This window comes from Triturus cristatus, chromosome 1_2 (assembly GCF_964204655.1).
Source record: "Triturus cristatus chromosome 1_2, aTriCri1.1, whole genome shotgun sequence".
Taxonomy (NCBI): domain Eukaryota; kingdom Metazoa; phylum Chordata; class Amphibia; order Caudata; family Salamandridae; genus Triturus; species Triturus cristatus.
This window is the reverse complement of record NC_140580.1, coordinates 340,615,226-340,634,112: the sequence shown is the minus strand read 5'-3', so window position 1 is coordinate 340,634,112 and position 18,887 is coordinate 340,615,226. Positions and strand designations below refer to the sequence as shown.

At 44.7% G+C, this 18,887-nt stretch overlaps 1 protein-coding gene across 1 annotated transcript in view; it reads right to left on the bottom strand.

Moving 5' to 3' along the window:
* The window catches only part of TRIM62 (tripartite motif containing 62), a 134,350-nt gene that overhangs the window by 50,399 nt on the left and 65,064 nt on the right, over window positions 1-18,887 (bottom strand). The window contains exon 2 of the mRNA XM_085604009.1: window positions 6,660-6,755. Within this exon, the coding sequence (XP_085460135.1) occupies window positions 6,660-6,755 (96 nt within the window). The remainder of the gene's footprint in view (window positions 1-6,659; window positions 6,756-18,887) is intronic.

Here is an 18,887-nt window from a genome sequence, read left to right as displayed (position 1 = left end):
CCCCACTTTTGGCAACAAGGTCAGCGGGAAAACAAGTACAAAGTAGAGGTGTGTCCCCTCTCAGCCAGGACCACCCTAAGGTGTCCTGAGCTGAAGTGACCCCCTCCTTTGAAAATCCTCCATTGTGGTTGTGAGGATTTAAGCCAATAGGATTAGAAATGTTTCCCTCCCCAAAGGGAGAGGACATACAATGGATGTAGTCAACCTAAAGGTAAGTAGCTCACTGGCCATTACCTGCAACACCCCTAAATTGAGTATTGAGGGGCACCCCTGAACCTTGATCTTCAGATTCCTGGTGACCTAAAGAAGGACCGAAGAGCTGTGCAGCAGTGAAGGCACCAGACGACAACCGATTTAGCACTAGCCCTACCGGGTTGTCTGCAACCCTCAAAGAAACATGCTCCAAATAGTGACTTGTCCTGCAGGTCCACCTACCTCCACAAGCCTGGGAGGACTGCCCGTCTTCCCCAAAGACCAGGAACTTCAGTGAACAGCGGCCCTGTCCACAAAGAAACAAACAAGAAAAGCTCCAGTGCCCTGCTCAACTGCGCAACCAGACCTACATCTGTACTGGATGTCTCCGGCCCGAGTCCAAGCAGCCCACCGGTCCCAAAAATGTTCCCCAGCAGTCCTGAGCTTGAGTCTTGGAGTGACCTCCCCCGGACTCCAGGACGATACCTGCAGCCTCAACACGAAGGTTCGCCCAACCGAGACCAGCTCTGGTAAGACTTTTCCAATGTACAAAGATACCTATGCTCTAGCACCCGCCCCCGGCCTTGGGCAGCTCGACCGACATTGTCCTGGAATTCTTCAGCACCCAAAATTACCTCCAGAGCCATCAGTTCCCTTTCGTCCAGCCTCCTGGTCCAAGCCTGCAGCCTTTGTTCAAAATATTCAGTCTCCATTACTTTGCATTGAACAGCCAACGCTGTGCTGGGTGCTTCATGCCCCCCCACCTCCAGTGCTGGTCCTAACCCATGGAAATGGACCCCCACAACCCCACTCCGATTTTACTTACCGGCACCTCTTTGCATTCCCCCAGTCTCCACCGACTATCATTGGGTTCCAGTGACCTAATTTGACCTCTGCTCTCGCCGCCACAGTGCCCCTAGTGGTGCAGTCTCTACATTTACCGGACCCTTGCCAAGTGGTGGTCCTAAAACCCGTAAACTGGATTTTTAAGTTGTGAAATTTTCTGTGAAATTGCAGGATTGGTTTTCCTTCCATAGTGTTTAACTTTTTATACTTAAAAACGGATTGTACAAAACGTATTTTACTTCAAAGTATCTTTGGTTGTAAGTAATAAACTTACAAAAAGTAATATTTTTAAAAACAATTGGTCTTGGATGAAGTCACTGAGTGGGTGTAATCATTTCTTGCTCAAGTGTGTTCAACAAATGCTTAACCCCTTCCACGCGCGGCAACGGTCGGATGGCTCCCGGCCGTCATGAGCACATGACTACCGTGACTCATGACGGCCGGGAGCCGTCATGAGCATCAATAAGGTTAACACAGCCCTCTGATAAGCTGAACTGCTCGACCACAAAAGAGAGCATTTAGTATTATCTACTTTAGCCTCTGTAAAGCCTCTGGGGATCCACTGGACTCTGTGCACACTATACCTTACTTTGGTACAGAATATACAGAGCCAGATTCCTACACCGCAGATATGCAATTTTAAAGATTTTAGTGAAAATAGAGCCTAAAAAGCTGGAAGTGCCAACTGTGGATATCTGGTCGAGCCAGATGGGGACAAAGTCACACTTTCAGGCCAACTGCGATGGGGCACAGGCCGGCTACAGGGACCCAGGTAGGCCAGCTGAACAAAGTATCTTAAATCCTGGTTTGCAGACCACTGAGAGGATCTGCATCGAAGAAGTGTCACGTAGCCAAAGCGATGAGTCGATTCTGAGGTGGGTCAAGGCTGCGATGCAAGGGCCTACATCATCGTCAAGGAGCCAGTTGACAGGGCTTGTGATGTGAATTCAAGTGCCTAGGATGTGGCACACAGCTGGGCGATGAGTCGGTTCCCAAGAGCTGCGAGGCTTCAATGTAGAGTCTGGCATTGTCGCGGCTGCCGTCGATGAGGGATGCAGGGCCTGCTCCAGGGATGTGTCGCACAGCAGCAGTTTCGATGTGCTGTGATGTGGGTATTTGCTTCAGGTCCAACCCATATAGCAGCGGCGATACTTCAGTTCTGCTTGGGTTTGCACCTGCACAGCAGAGGAGCTGCATCGGGTCCGCTGGATACACAGACTGACAGAACACCTTAAACTCAATTCCAAAGGTCCAGGACTGGGTTGGCACCACTTGGCATGGTAGACCCACAGATGGCAAAATCCAGGTGCAGATGCAAGGCTGATTAGAGCTAGGGAGGTCTGTGCCTGTTGATCAATTCCAGTAACATAGATCCAAAGTGATTTTTAGGCAAAACTTGCTGTTTTACTTATATATTCAACAGTACAATTACACAGAGAACAGATGCAAAGTTGATGGAAGCTTGTTGTGGACAGAGGCTTCTGAGGAAGAGCCCAGCCAACTAGTGCTTAAAGTCACTCTGGGTTCAAGAGACGCAGGCCCAGTCCTTCTCACCCAGACAGGAAGGCAGCGGTCTTTCAGAGAAGCAGTCCTTCTTCCTGTCAGAGTATCCACAGGTCCAGAAGTGTACTGAAGAGTTGGTGTATAAGGTCCAGTTTATGTACCCAGTTGTGCATTTGAAGTCAGGAGAAGCTTCTAGAGGCATGCCTTTAAGGTGCACAGGTGCCCTGACTTCCTGGCCATGGCTCCAGACTAACTAAAGGGGGTATGCAAACTTTGGGTGACAAGACACAGCCTATTCAAGTGAGGGTGGGGCTGGGTCCAGCTGCTCACTCTCATCCTGCCAGTGATGGACCATTCAGTCACACCTAAGCTCCCCATTGTGTGTGGCTATCTAGGAGGAATATACAAAGCCCAACTGTCAACTACACCCAGTCAGGCACCAAATGGCTGAAGCAGGAAAATGCCAACTTTCTAAAAGTATTAAAGAAAGATTGGCGTGCAGCTGGTATTTGAAGATGTCAATAAAGATTGCAGATTCAATCACACTGTCTCCGTCATGATGAAAGAATAATGGCGTATAGTTTTAAGATTGGACAATCAAATAGCTATGTTTATAATGAGTTTATATTGGAGTACCTAGATAAATGCAATACATTGGCGGGATTGATTCCCACTTTTTGCAGTGCGGCAGCGGGAGCGCAAGAGGAGTGCTCTTTCTTTAATACTTTCGCATTGACTGTGGTTTGGGGCGATCCACGGACACTGGACGCACGCATCTACATATAAGGTTTTGGAGCTTGGAGTAATTAAAGGGAAGGAGTGCATGCTCCATCATATATTTTTCTGCTACGCAACTTTCTAAAAGTTCCATTTTCAAAATGGTAGTTTAAAATTCGACTTCACCATTAGTTAGGATTTTAAATTTCAATTCCAGAGACAATGAAACATGAACAGGTTATTTGTTCCCATCTGGAAGTTACACTTTAAAATATTAATTAGTTAACTCCAATGTTATTCTGTGGGAGTGCCTTGCAGTAGTAAAAAACAACTTGCGTTTTACATGCCCTGGTAGTGAAATAAAACCTAAAGTAAATGTCCAACCTCTTAAATACAGGGACTATCCTCAGGCTGACTCATATGTATTAGGAAGGAAGGTTTAGGCCTGGCAAAAGGTTTACTTTGCCAGGCCGAATTGTCAGTTTAAAACTAAACATGCCTCAGGATTGCCATTGCAGCATGTGTGAGTGTGCAAAGTGCTACTTAAGTGGATGGGATAACCAGTGCTGCAGGCCCACTTGTAGCATTTAATTTGCAGGCCCTGGGCACAACCAGTGCCACTTTACTAGGGACTTACAAGTAAATTAAATATGGCAATTGCGTAGAAGACAATCTAAAATGCTTCAAGGAGAGAACACAAGCACTTTAGCTCTGGTTAGAAGTGGCAAAGCGTGCAGAGGACGAAGGCCAGCAAAAACGAAGTCAGCAAAAGAAGAGGTCTGAAGGTAAAATGTTAGGGGGAAAGCCACGCCGAGGATGCCAGGTCTAACACATTCGCTTGGATGAACTGTTATTAACAGGGGTATATGGTTTAAGAATGAAGCCACCCTTTAGGTAACCTAATCCTTCTCTTACACTCTTGCCTTTTCCCATTCTTAACTTTGTGGTGAGATCCTAAAGAAGTTGAGAATGCAACAGAAGGCAGGGTCTAGTAACTTACAGCTAAGCCAATGTGTAGAACTGCCTACTAAAACTCACCCTGAAGGGAACCCTTGAGAGGAAACTATGAACAATCAGCAAAATGAGCATGGTGTGTGTCAAAATAGAATCCCAGCAAATGTCTGCGTGGTACATACTTGCAGAATGCAACAACTGTGGCATAGCACTGGTGGAGAGTTACCAGTCTCATGCAATAGGTACTACATGACATAATAAATCTGGCAATTGTGCCTTAATAGTCACTCAACTGACAACATGGACTATAAAATGCCATAGGCAGCTGATCGAAGAAGGCAGTTTCCTAGTTCTGTCAAGCTAACAGCTGTATGGGAGTCTCACATGCAGTTGTGAAGAGTCTAGACAGCATAGTAGTTATGCCAAGAATGTTAAAGGAACGAAATCCTTCAAATAGAGTTTCAACAGTGTCTTTGAAACAAAGGCAGGGTAACCTTGTACCGAAGGAATAGCACAAGTGATTCATTAAAAGGTATGAAGTTTGTTTATATTCCTAGGCAATGTTATGGCAACATTAAAGAAGTCTTCTGTGAAGGAGGCTTCACATCTCATTAGGCAAACCGGTGAAAGTGCTTATGAATCAGGTTAGCTAGGATCCAAGTCAAGGTGGTAATCGACTGTCAGGTGCCTCTTCGGAAGAACAGATCAGACCCGTTAGATGTCTTATTCTTTTAGTTCTAGAGATGTACTCCCTGGTCTGTTCCAATGAGTCTCAGTGGCTACTAGTAATACAGATGTTTAGTTCCACACGTTCCATCCTGGTGACACAAAAATCCATAACATCAGCAACTGAGCAGGTTGATACTGTGCGCTAGCAGGCACCAGTATGTGCAGGTTTTCTTTCTGAGAGGCTCACACATACAAAGGCAATGTCCTCATGAAGCATGCAATAAAGAGGAGCGATGACAGGAAGTGGTGCAGCCCTTTCCCTACTTTAATGGACAGGAGATCGCTCTTCTGTAGGAGGTGGAAGTGGTCATTCTGAAATATATGGAGCAGGTCAACAAACCAGCCTTGGCACACCAAGTAGAAGCAAATTAAAACTATAAAAACATTCAGGGTTAGGCCTGATCTTTTGAGAAATTCTCAGGATCACAACATTCATATTAAAGACGTATGGATCTCCCAATTCAGTCCAGCATCATGCTGTTGCCCGGGGATCAAGATCCCCCAACACACTCAGCAGGAAAGCCAACTGTCACTCATTTAAATATCCAATTCAACAGCATCTCTGGTTAGATGGTTCATGAACAATTTCCCATGCATGTGGGAGAGTGGAGTCCCTTGTTCTCTTGTTGTGCCTTTTTAGTGAGAGAGTAGAAGAAATGTGGAGTGCTTAAATACCCATTCGCCCGATATGGGGCAAAATCTTTCTCTTGCCTGGAATGCGCTCCCTATGTCCATCAGGAATTGCCCCTCCCTCGCGACCTTCAAGAAAAAACTGAAAACCTTCCTATTTCAGACTCCCTAATGTCTGTCAGATGGCCCTTCCCTCCTGCCCTTTCAGTGAACGACAATGCAAGCGCCGAGATGCCCCCGGGTGAGTCGTGCGCTATAGAAATACGCATAACATAACATTACATAACATCTAACACCAGCTGGCAGAGCTGCATAGTGGCTACCCTCTTGCTTCTACATGTTAAAAATTGCCATGGTATTGTCTGTGTGCATAACTAACATATTTTCTTTCATTCACTAGAAGAAAGCCAAAAAACTGCTTTCAGCTTCAACACACATCTTGAAGTACAAATTCAATTTGTCTCAAAAGGTAGTCAGTAAAGGATTCCCTGCAATGAGCCCCTCTCCCCACCCTCCATATCAAACATACTCTGGTGTGTAACTAGTGACAGTTTGATGTGGACAAGACAGGACAGCCTGAAGGGGCATCTCAACCAAACGGTGGTAACACGAGTAAACCAGGTCAATAACAACAGCACCAATGACTACAGAACTGGGATCGTCAGAGTACCACCACTATGAAAAACTCTTGTAGTCCCAGAGGCTTCTGAAATCACCAGAGGGAACCTGTCTTGGTGCTCTATAAGTTATCAGCTGTCTGTCTGTGTGCAGTTACCCTTTTTAGAGAAGGAAGAAAGGACTTCGTAGGGCTGATATTAGGGTACTATGTATGCCAAAACAAAACAGCAAAGGAGTACGCAAATACAAACGTGGAAGATGAATGATGCCATTAACATGAGATGGCTGAATGACGCAAGATACATGGCTACTATTAAAGTTGGGGTGAATACCTCCTGAACTGCAATCATTGTTCAATATGCAAATGCAATAAGATTAAGAATAAATCTTTGGACTGGATGTACTTTAATTTACTCCGAACCCTACCTAAGACAACTGTGTAACCCAGTTTAGCCTTTTCTATCCCTTACCTTGGTCTCTGCAAGCTGGCGCTTTAGGAGCTGCATTGCCTCAGTGTGTCCACGTTCGCTGTCCTGTAAGGCGCGGAGCTGTTCCTTGAGTTCCCGCTGTAATAAATGATGACAGTGGGTTATATCCCTAAGCTGTAGAGACCAATGCACACTTTAGGCAGGCAGGGCAGTCAGGGCTTAATGTGGGGGGTTAATTCCATGTTCACCCACAGGCACAGTGTGGTCCAGACCTGTGATCTTATTTCTGAAGTACAAGTACTCAACACCCTAGAACAGTATGCATCAAAAAGAAAACAACTTACTTACATGTAACTCTAGTTCTCTAGTACTGGAAGCTTTCATAGATTTCCATGCCTGAATCATTCCTGGTTGTCGAGACGGGAGTCTCCGGTATATAAAAAAAAGCAATGCTTAGTTGGATAGCAAAATGAAAAGAGGCCTAGCCCCATTTCCCTTTTGCAACCCATAACCTTTGTTATGTAAAAGAGACCAAACTTGTCCCTGAACCAATCAGAGCTCCTCACCCTCTAGAACCCTCCTGAGAGAACCTTCTGCCCCTCAGATTTTCGTGCACTTGTGCTCTAGACACCTTTTGTGCTAAATCCAGGGTGAGCCTCTCAGGAGAGGAGGGTGGGTCGCATATGAATCTATGAAAGGTTCCACTACTGGAGAACTACAGTTACAGGTAAGTAACTTGTTTTCTAACTCCAGTGTTGGATTTTCCATAGATTCACATGCCTGAATCAGAATAGCGAGCAGTAAAACATAGCACATTTTTTGTTACCCAAGACCTGGAACAAGGGAACATATGTAGCTCGATAAAAGCGGTCTTTATACACCAATACACACAGAAAAAACACTTCCAAATTGCATATAATACAATATACAACAATAAAATGTGCATATGTAACCAATATAAAAGGAAGGAGGGATGGTAAAGAGGGCTCACCGTCTTATTATTGGAGAAGGTTCCTCAGTACTGCTTGTCCTACTGCCACATCTTTCTCTGCAGGTGCATCGAGGCAGTAAAGTCTGGTGAAAGTATGCGTACTCTTCCAGGTAGAAGCCCTGCAGATATCCTGGATAGGTACTCCAGCAAATAAAGCAGTGGCGGTGGACACTGCTCTTGTAGAATGAGCACGGACACATGCATTCAATGGCTTTCCTGCCGCCTGATGACAAAAAACTGTATTGCAGTTGAAATCCATCGTGCAATTCCCCTCTTTGACAAAGGGAACTCCTTCCTGGGGGCACTATAAGCCACAAACAGCTGGGAAGACTTGCGGAAAGGCCTTGTTTGCGGCAAGTAAAACTTCAGACAACGTTGAACATCCAAAGAATGAAGAGCTCTCTCCACTGCGGTTGACGGTTGAGGGAAAAACCTCTTAAGGATCAGCGGTTCATTCAGATGAAAGTCTGTAAGCACTTTCGGAATTAATTTTGGATTAGTCCTGAGAACAATCCTGTCCTCTTTGAACTGCAAAAAAGGTTCTTGTATCGTGAGAGCCTGTATTTCCCCAACTCTTCTGGCTGAAGTGAGAGCTATTAGAAGAGCTACCTTCCAGGATAAGAACTTTAGATCCGCCCTGTGAATTGGTTCGAAGGGCTGCTTCATCAATTGAAATAAAACAATGTTCAACTGCCAGAGAGGTGGAGGAGGTCTTATGGGAGGAAAAGTCAAAACAACCCTTTCATAAACTGTTTGATAATCCTTTCAGACCACAGTGATGGACCCGAGGAAGTTCTTCTATATCGATAAATCGCAGCAAGATGCACTTTAATAGAAGCATGGGCTAAACCAGACCTTGCCAACATTAAAATATATGGAATAATCTCATGTGCCGCTGAGCTCAGAGGATGAATGTTACATTCTTGGCACCACAAACAGAATCTCTTCCACTTCATCCTATATGTCTTGTTTGTACTTTCCGCTCTGGCATTTGCTAGTATATCTCTGCATTCTGATGAAATATCTAGGTGTTGAAAATCGCAGTGTTCAGGAGCCAGGCCGCTAAGCGTAGAGATCTCGGGTCTGGAGGAAGCACTTGTCCCCGGGACATTGTCAAGAGTGATGGTATTGGTTGCAGACGAATCGGATAATCCTCCGACAGCAGGAGCAACTCTGTGAACTAGTGTTGCCTGGGCCACCACGGAGCTATCAGTATCACTTTGCACGGTTCTCTCTTTATCTTTGTTAAAACACGTGGCAGGAGGGGAACTGGAGGAAAAGCGTAGGCAAAGATGCCTGACCATGCCATCAAAAACGCATTCCCCCAAGATCCCCTTTGGTGATGCCAACTTGCGAAGAACCGGCATTTTTTTGTTCTGAGCTGTCGCAAACAGATCTACTGTCGGATCTCCCCATTTAAAGAAGATGCTTTGTAAAATTTCCTGGTTGATTTCCCACTCGTGGCATGTGGACTTTAATCTACTGAGAGTGTCCGCTTTGACATTCTGATCTCCTGGAAGATTTTCCGCTTTTAGAGACACCTCATGTTGAACAGCCCACTGCCATATCTTTTGTGCTTCCTGTGACAGGGGGAGTGATCTTGTACCTCCCTGCTTGTTGATATAGTGCATTGCAGTCGTGTTGTCTGTTCTTACCAGAACCGATGCACCCTGAATTCTTGGAAGGAAAGCCAGCAATGCCAAGCCTATCGCTTTGAGCTCCAGCAAGTTGATGTGTAGCTGCTGTTCCTGCAATCACCACCGACCGCTGACCTGTAGATCCTGAAGGAACGCCCCCCCATCCTTCCAGGGATGCATTGGTGGTAATTACCAGTGGAGCTGGTTCGGTCAAGAAGGAAAGGCCCACCGAAATGTTCCTTTTGTGGGTCCACCATGATAGTGCTTGCCCCATAGCCGGCGTGATCTTCACCTTGTCGAAGGATCCCTCTGCCTGGTGCCATTGCCGGTCCAGTTCCTCCTGTAATGGACGCATCTTTAGTCGGCATAAAGGTATGCAAGAGGACGTTGTCCCCAGTAGCGACTTGTACTTGCGAACTGAAAGACACTTTTCTCCTGTGAAATTTTTTGCAAGCATCATGAGACCCAGTTGCCTCTCTTTGGAGGGAAATGCCTTGTTTACAGACTTGGCAAAAATCACTCCCAGGAACGTGATTTTCCTTCAAGGTTGAAGGAATGATTTCTCTATATTCAAAATCAGCCCCAGTTCGGCAAATAATTGTATGCATGCCGTAGTTGACACCTAGGCTGAAGTTTCTGATGGTGCTTTTATCAACCAGTCGTCCAGGTATGGAAATATCTGGTGTCTTAGCTTTCTGACAAAAGCTGCCACTGGCGCCAGACACTTCGTAAAAACTCTCGGGGCTGATTTGAGGCCAAACGGTAGTACTTTGAACTGGTAATGGTCTCCGGCTACAGCAAACCGAAGATACTGTCTGTGGGAAGGATGAATGGGGATGTGAAAATATGCATCCTTCAAGTCTAGAGTGGTCATATGATCCCCTGGGTTTAAGAGCAGCAGAATGTCTAGGAGGGTCACCATACGGAAAGACTGCTTCTTGAGATAAGTATTCAGAGACCTCAGGTCTAGAATAGGACGCCATTGGAGAGCATTCTTCCAGACTAGGAAGAAACGGGAGTAAAACCCTTTTCCTTTTTGGGAGATCGGCACCGGTTCTATTGCTCCCTATTGGAGCATTGTCCGAATTTCCCGACTTATCTGAGATAGAGGACTGATCTCTTGACTTGTCGGCGGTGTGCAAGGAGGGAATTGAAGAAATTTTAAAGTGTGTCCGAATTGTATTATATTGAGGACCCATCTGTCCGCCGTTATTTTCTGCCAATGATGCAGATGGGAAGCAACTCTTCCACCCAGGGGAACGTGGAGGGGTAGAAATACATGTAGCCGGATCCACGAGGTTGTCATTGTCTTCTGCCATAGTCCTTTCCTTGACGACCCCCTCGTCCTCTAGGAGCAGACTTTGTATAGGTCCCTGATTGTTTTTGACCATATGGCTGTCGGTATGGTTGTGATGATGAGGAATATGAGGGGTATCTCCCCTGCTCGTAACCCCCGCTATAGGATGATTGGCCTCTCCCTCTGGCACCCCGAAAGGGCACTTTACGGTACTGTAGCGAACGTAGGGCTTTTGCAGTATCCGTATCTTTTTTGATACCTTGAAGTGCATCATTCACCTGTTTTCCAAACAAATCTTCTCCGTCAAAAGGGAGATCTAGAATCTTATTTTGCACCTCTGGTCTAAAAGGTAGTCGCCCTTAACCACCCCTGATGCCGTAGCACCGCCGCTCCTCCAAGCGATCGGAAGGCTGTGATCGCGATATCCATCGCACAGTCAATGACTTCAGCCGAAGCCCTTTCTCCTTCCTGGAGGATCTTTTTTGCCTCCTCTCTATTGTCCTCTGGGATGAGATCCATGTAAGGTGCCATATCGCACCACATCTGCCTATCGTATCTGCCCAGGATGACAAGGGCATTTGCAGATCTAACTAGGAGAGCAGACATCTATGAGAACCTCTTTCCTGCATGGTCTAATCGCCTCCCCTCTCTGTCAGGAGGTGCTGATATAGGTGCAGAGGGATTCTTAGATTTTTGCTGCGCCGCTTGCGAAATCACAGAATCAGGTTTTGGATGGCTCAGTAAACACGCTGGTGCGTCCAAATGAGCTTTATATTTTTTCTCCAATCTAGCAAGCACAGGTGTAACTGTTGCCGGTGTCTTAATCACTTTTAATCCTTCTTCCCATACATGGCTCACAATTGGGATAGACCGGACTGACTTGTGGTATGGTTCCTTAAAATCGTATAGGAAGCATTCCGTTTGTGTTGTAGCCATAGGAAGCTGGAATCTCTTCGCAGCTCTTTCCATCGGATTATGGAATCCGCCGATATCCACCGGCGGAGAATCCACAGGTACTAGTGAGGGAGATGCCAGAGATGGAATCTGGTAATCATCCCATTCTTTGTTGTGATCTGTTACCTCTCCCTCCTCCTGGTCATCATCGTCCATAGTGACAGGATCCTGATGGTGTATTGTTTGAGGTCTTGTAGGTGTAACTTCCTGTAGTGGTCCCCTGCTTCTAACAGGAGTTGCAGGGATGGAACATGGATGCAAGACCTGGATTTCCTGAGAAGCTGGTGTCGGCGGAAATCTCCTTTTATAGTCTGCCAGCATAAACTGCAGATCCATCATCATGGAAGATGGCATACCCACCATCTCTTCTTGGTACCCTTGACTATAACGTTGTTGCGGAGGATACTGGTACTCCCCATATCCCTCCTCACAGTCATCATCCTGACACTTCACATGTAATTGTGAGGGACTATTGGCATAGCCAAAGGGACCGTCCTCCACCTCCTCCTCTGAATCCTGCTCCTCCAGCAGGTGTGATGGCACCAGAGGAGTGATCTTGCTTGGAGAGGTGACTTCTGGTGTAATTCTCCTCTTCCTAACGATTTTCGGCTTATCTGGAATTTCCCTCGTCGACGTGATCGCCGTCGACACCCTCGTCGACACCAGGCATAAAGAGCTATCCGTTGTCGACGACATAGTTGTCGTCGATGTTCCCGTCGACGACGATCCAGTCGTAGTCACAGTCGATGACGATCCCGTCATCGCCGATGCCACCGAAGTAACCGGCATCGACCCCACCGTTTAAGACGATGACGTCGTCGACGGAGAGGCTGTAATATCCAATGATGGTGTCTTTGAAATTAGCTTTACCTCAATCTTCGTCGTCGTCGACGACGATGGTTTCTTCGTCGACGATCGCGTCGACGATGCCCGTTTTTTAAATTTGACCTCAGGAGGCATCGAAGACGGCTTCCTGAAGGGTTCCTAGACCTGAGGAGGTGACTTTGACGGTCGGAACTAGTCTTCTTTGATTGTTTTTCACCAGAAGCATGTCCCTTACTCTCCTCTTCCACAGATTTAGGAGATTTTGAAGGACTGCGGCCCGTGAGTGGTCCTTTTTAGGACCTTCTCAGGACGTTCCCCTGAGGAATGAGCTTGAGGAGATTTTCTTCTCTTTTGAGATCTCCTAGATGTTGAGGAGGACTCTTCCTCACTGTCACTGGAGATAACCTCCTTTCTGGCTTTTGGCTTCTGCAGCCATATCAAGACGCGCCCTTCACGATCTCTCAGTATTTTACATGCGAAAGTGCGACATACCTTACAGTCTTTGGCCTGGTGATCCGGGTATAGACAGTAGATGCAGTCAGCATGAGGGTCATCAGTGTAGAGCCTCTTCTTATAACAAGTTGAACAGGCCCTAAATAAACCTTTCTTCTCCTTTCCAGACATTCTCTAAAGAATATATTTGAAGACAATCCAGGGTAGTAAAAAATAAAAATTTAAAAAAAAAAATCCAGTTGAATTTCTAAGAACAAAGTTCTTTAAAGAAGTTGAAAAAACAGAATTTGAGCAGAGCTCAAAGGAGACTCCCTAGCACAACGTGCGGTAGAAAATCTGAGGGGCAGAAGGTTCTCTCAGGAGGGTTCTAGAGGGTGAGGAGCTCGGATTGGTTCAGGGACAAGTTTGGTCTCTTTTACATAACGAAGGTTATGGGTTGCAAACGGGAAATGGGCCTAGGCCACTTTTCAGTTTGCTATCCAACTAAGCACTGCTTTTTGTATATACTGGAGACTCCCGTCTAGACGATGGGGAATGATTCAGGCATGTGAATCTATGAAAGCTCCAATACTGGAGTAACGTAAAGTAATAGTGAGGTCCCCACAAGGCACTTTCAACAGGTAAACAGAATGTCAGAACAGAAAAAGTAATTTTAAAGACATTGTTTATAATGCGGGTTAATGGCGTTGCATAGAATTTAATCTAATCCTTTCACTTTAATAGTCCCTCAGGACAAAACCTTATGCATTCTACAAACCTCTGAACGTTCAACAGCCAAAGCTGCAGTGGGGAACAGAATGGATTATTAACCCCTGTAGTGGAGGAATCGGGATCCAGGCCTGCCTTTTCCTCACTACCCACCTATGTCATGGTACTAAAGAGAGGATCAAGACACAAAAGACCAGAGATTCATATAGGGTTTACTGTAGAACACTGAATTACAAGTGAGTGACTGAAATATGTCTGTGACTATAAAGATTGGTATGGGAGCAGCTAGCCAGGTAACACCTGCACAGTGCCATTTCCTGCATCTAAAGAAAATACAAAGCTGTTCTATGCATGCACAAGGAACAAGGGCAGGATACAAGGAGTATGAACATGTCTGCTAGCTGGAAACCTGATTTCATATAATCCAACAACACAGCCCAGTCATAACTGGTTCCTTGTCTAGATCTCCCTGTTATGTTAGTTTATTTTTATAATGCGCACAGCTACCCAAAAAGGGTTTCCCAGCGCAGAGCTAAAAAGGAAACTCAGAAAAAAGAAAACACAACAGATTAGACAGGTTATTGATTAAACAGCCAGGTTTTTAGCTGTTTACGAAAATTTAAATACAAAGGTTCTTTACGCATAGACAAAGGGAGAGAATTCCAAAGACGTGGGCCAAGATAGGAGAAAGAGCGACCGCCCATTCTTACCAGCTTAATCCGAGGAATGATATGCCTCTTCCCAGCGGCACGTGAAGGTCTAATGCAGGGATAGCACAGGAAGTGCACATGGGCAGGAAATGGGATAATACTTAGAATTAATAAGCCACATCAATGCTTGATTCTTGGAATCACACAGTCGACCGACCGTTTACAATGGCCATCGAAAACAGAGTAGGTTATCAGCATCCTGAAAAGTCTTCACATGTTATCTAACATTAAGGAGTCTGTTGAGGCCAACCGACTAGGGCTTATTGTTGTTACAACATCATTAACCTAAAATATTTAAAGAGGAGCTCCATAAGCCAACAATTACAAAACACCTTACAAACCTCCGGCTTTTCTATGACTCCATCGGGCATAAACGTTAATCAGTGCTTGCCCAATCTTTGCAACTCGATCCTATGATGTTCAACCACTTTCCTTTCAACTGGTCCTTTGCCTTTCGCCAACCAAACCAGAGAAAGTCAGACAATCTGAAACAATGCATTCAAACTCACATCTTCATTCCCTAACTCAGATATAGCTACTCCTACTTTGCGAATAATTGGCATATAATATATAATAAAGCCATCCACATTAACACTCATTTTGTGGCTGTTCCGGAGTCAACGGCTGCCCAAACACGATGCTCCTAGAGAGTCCCCCCCACACAAAAAAAAAGAGAGAATACGACACTAGGAGATAGGCCTTCTCCTGTGACGTCATCCTTTGACATGATCTTCTACCTCCAACTGAGACAGGTACCCATCACTCACCAACTACAGCCAAGAACTCGAAACTCATCCTCTCATCCACTTTTTTATTTAAGGCCCCCTTCTCGCCTACATTTGTCAAGCTCATTTGCTCCATTACTCCTCTCGTGTATTAATGGGTCTCTAGTTTGCTACAGTCTTTTCAAACAAACATCTTCATTTCACGCCTGCTGCTTTAATACACAGGCACTTATGAATTAGTTACATGCACATGTCGCCATAATTTGACTGGCCTGTATAAACTGTTTCTATAGAGCTAGGTTCACACTATATAAGCAGTCCAAATAAAGATGTGATGATGCTACAATTTGTAAAACTATAAACAATACACTGACTTAGATTACCGTATTCATGTCTGATCTAGCTTGCTTCTGGACATGGTGTACATAGTCTTACCAGAGTTATCTTATTCCAGCTCGCCTTTAAACCCAGTCTTGTGAGAATGTACCTTACCTACAATCATAAATCTACCTTGTCCCCACGTCTAGGCCTCATTTTAAGTGTCATAGTTTGATCTTTTTATATCTGTGTACAAGATTTTATGGAAATCTTGGTTGGACATTGCATCACTCTATTCAATACAAGATCCTGCCATTGTGTGGAAAGACACTGTGGATATCTACCGTAACGCAGCATCCATGTGAACATTGAACAGTCATCGTACTGCAAATTCTAAATACACATATATTATACAGATTGCATAGGTAAGGTACCAAGTAAAAAAGAGCAACGCACATTAATAGGACAACGCCAACATAAATGCAGAGACAGCATGACCCTAAATACCCAAAGGAATCATTCACCTGAATCCTACCTGAAAGTTCATTTCGTTCTAGCGATTGGCAACGTCAGACCAAGGAATGTAAAAACCTGCAGTTAGTAAATGGCGGATTATCTGATATTAAACTGAACAATTAATAAGAGTAGAGGGTTATTCCAGAAGTCAATGGGCAATGATAGTTTGTGGGATTCTAGTGCTCAAGTAGTCAGCTAAGAAACAAAAAGGGGCTTTTGGCACTGCAGTTCTTAACATGGCGAGGCAAGAAGCCTCAAAGGATTCTCAGAGCCTTCTCAGTGCAAAGGGGCTGTTCACAGCAAAGTGCAAACCATCTAATTCAGTCAAATTAATGTGGCACGAATTGGGTGTCCGCCTCATCACAAACAGTTGTCAATGATGGTACAGAAGCCTTTCTTTAACTTCCAACCTCCATCAATTTAATCGTCTTCCCTCTCTTTCGCAGACACCCCACAGATCTGCTGAACAAACAGTGGTGGATGACCCTTCGCGCAGCTGGTGGCCAAGGCATGGAACAACCTTCCCCTGCACCTCTGGACTGCTCCATTACTCCAGCAATACAGGAAAAAACTTAAGACCTGGTAGCTCGAATGAACTACCCACAAAGCAGTGTGATTGCTGTGCTTTATAATGTTTGATTGATTGATGCCAGTATTTGCAATTGTGACCTTAAGGAACAGAGGTTACTATTCCACAAAAAGGGGCACAACGTGAATCAGGCTTCGTGGAGAGGAAGAAGGGTTTTGTGAGAGTGCGGTCTTCTTTCACTGTCCGCAGACTGCACATTCACAGTGTAAGCTCTCAGATATTGACAGTGTACAGTTTATGAATGGTTACCACCTGTCCTTGTCAGCTACCAACCATGCTATTGTGAGCAGCGAAAGGTGGGGAAACCAAACTAAACTTCCCTTTTGATTTAAAAGGGTATGTAGTAATGTGTATCTAGTACTTTAGTATTTTATAAATACTTTGCATACACACCACCACCTGAACTGGGTCTAAAGGACCTGAAGGGATCTGGGCTTCTATGCAGATCTTTGAAAGCACTACTGCCTCAACATATGTGCCTTTTTGGTCAACAATTATTTTACGGGAATGACCTTCTTCGCCAATGCAAAATATTGGATTGAATTCAAGAGGGACGGTGCAGGAGAACACATCACAAGAGAAAGTAACAAAATACTTACTCAGTAAGGCAAGTTCTCCCTCCCAGATAGGTGTCATCTATGGAGGGAGCCAATCCACAACCACCAACCTAATCTGGAGGAAAAAGCGGTCTATTGATCTCCATTAAAAAGTAGAAACAAGGGTCAGCCATGCAGTGTAACTTGTGGCCCAAGATCTGGAGATCGAGGGCCTGTCTTTTTTCCAATGGGTCAAATGTCCTGCTAAAGCAGGTCTTTCAGAAAGAATGCCCATCATGGTGAGAAATAACACTACTCAGTTACTAAATGTGCTGTTCACTTGCATATTAGTGCTGAGAGGACAGGCTTATTTTTCTACGTGGAAGAATTCACGAAAGGTTTTCAAGATAGACTGAGCCCTACAGCAAATTACATATACCAGCCACAACCTGTCTTAATCCTTATGAAAACAAGAATCACTCTGGTTCAGCAGCATTCTTTCGATCACACCACTAAAAGAGGATTCCATGGAGGCGAGGTTATGTACAGGCATGGTCAGGCATTAGTGTGAACTCTAGGATTTGGATATGTTCAACATATAGCCAGATTGTTTAAACAGTGACTCCTAAGCGTGGTTTGTAAATAAAGTACTATAATGGCAAGGACTGCAGAGTGACAATGCTGCATGCAATATTTGGTATCAGAATAATATTTTATCCACTACATAGACCTACCAATACATTGTCATTTTAAGTACACATTTACTATAATTTATTGAACTTACAATTAACTCCCACTGTAATTGTGGGAGGGGGGTAAGAAATAGTAAACATATACATACCTAGCAAAAGAGTGGTAGGTCGATGCAGTGGAAGTCATTCTTATAGGTCGATCAAAATGACCTAGATAGTGTCGCACAACCGCAGGGGGTGCAGCCAGTGAGGACTGAACAATGGTGGCATATTTCAGTGGCCTCAGACTGCTTACATAGAGATTTTATTTAATGATTAAAGCAATGTAGTTCGTCCTCAATTTGTATAAAAATTGTTTTTTAAAAAGGCAAGGGTAGGTTTCTTCTTAGGAGCCTGTTGTAAACGCTAAGATTGCTGAAAACTAAGGAGTCTAGTCTAGATTCCCCTCATGCCTCTTTCTTTTCTTCCACCATCCTACAATGTTTCCCAGACATGCAGGTACCTTTTCATTCCTTCTGTCCTGCCCTACCCGGGAATGTCTATTTTGATTTCTTCAAAAGGCGGTATACATGGTGGACTGGGCAATGTATAGTTTAGGTCTAGAAGATAAAAGATGCAATTTGCACCTCCTTCCAGTGGCTGGGTACATGGACTGTGGACCACATTTCCCATGCCTTCCAAAAATCTTCCTTTTTGGGGCTGGGAATAGTAGTTTGCTTTCAGGTGGTGGGTTTTGGCCAAAATCTCAGTAGTCTGGCTTAAAACACTCTGCGCATACCTTTCTTGCAACCAAGATAGAAGTCAAATGGATCATAGCCTCCTGGATATGTTGCAACATCTTTTCAGACTCAAACATTCACTGAGAAACAAAGTCCATATTTAAGTACAAGAAACAGGAACCACGGATTTTTGGAGACTGCTCAGTACTTGCGATCTGGTTCCCATAGACGCTAATGTTATTGTGGTACTTGTTCGTTACAATGGAAGTGCTATACAACTATGTGGGGTTCATATCTCGACCTCAGATTATGTTACAACATTTTGTTTTTCTTTGTTAATCATCGTTTTAACTTAACTGTTTTACCCATTTATAAATACAGACTTCTTTGTATTATATTGAGATCGATTTGTAATAGATTTGAGGCTTGACACCCCCTCTCCACAATGCTCACTTTCTCTGTATTTGTCTTGGTTCCCTGTCCGCATTGTCACTCAGTCTAAGAAGGTGTAGAACTCAGGCAAACAACAGTTAATGCCTGCATAATAAACTTCCCGATTGTCTCAGCCAACCTCAGCATCCAACAGACTTCACTGGAAAG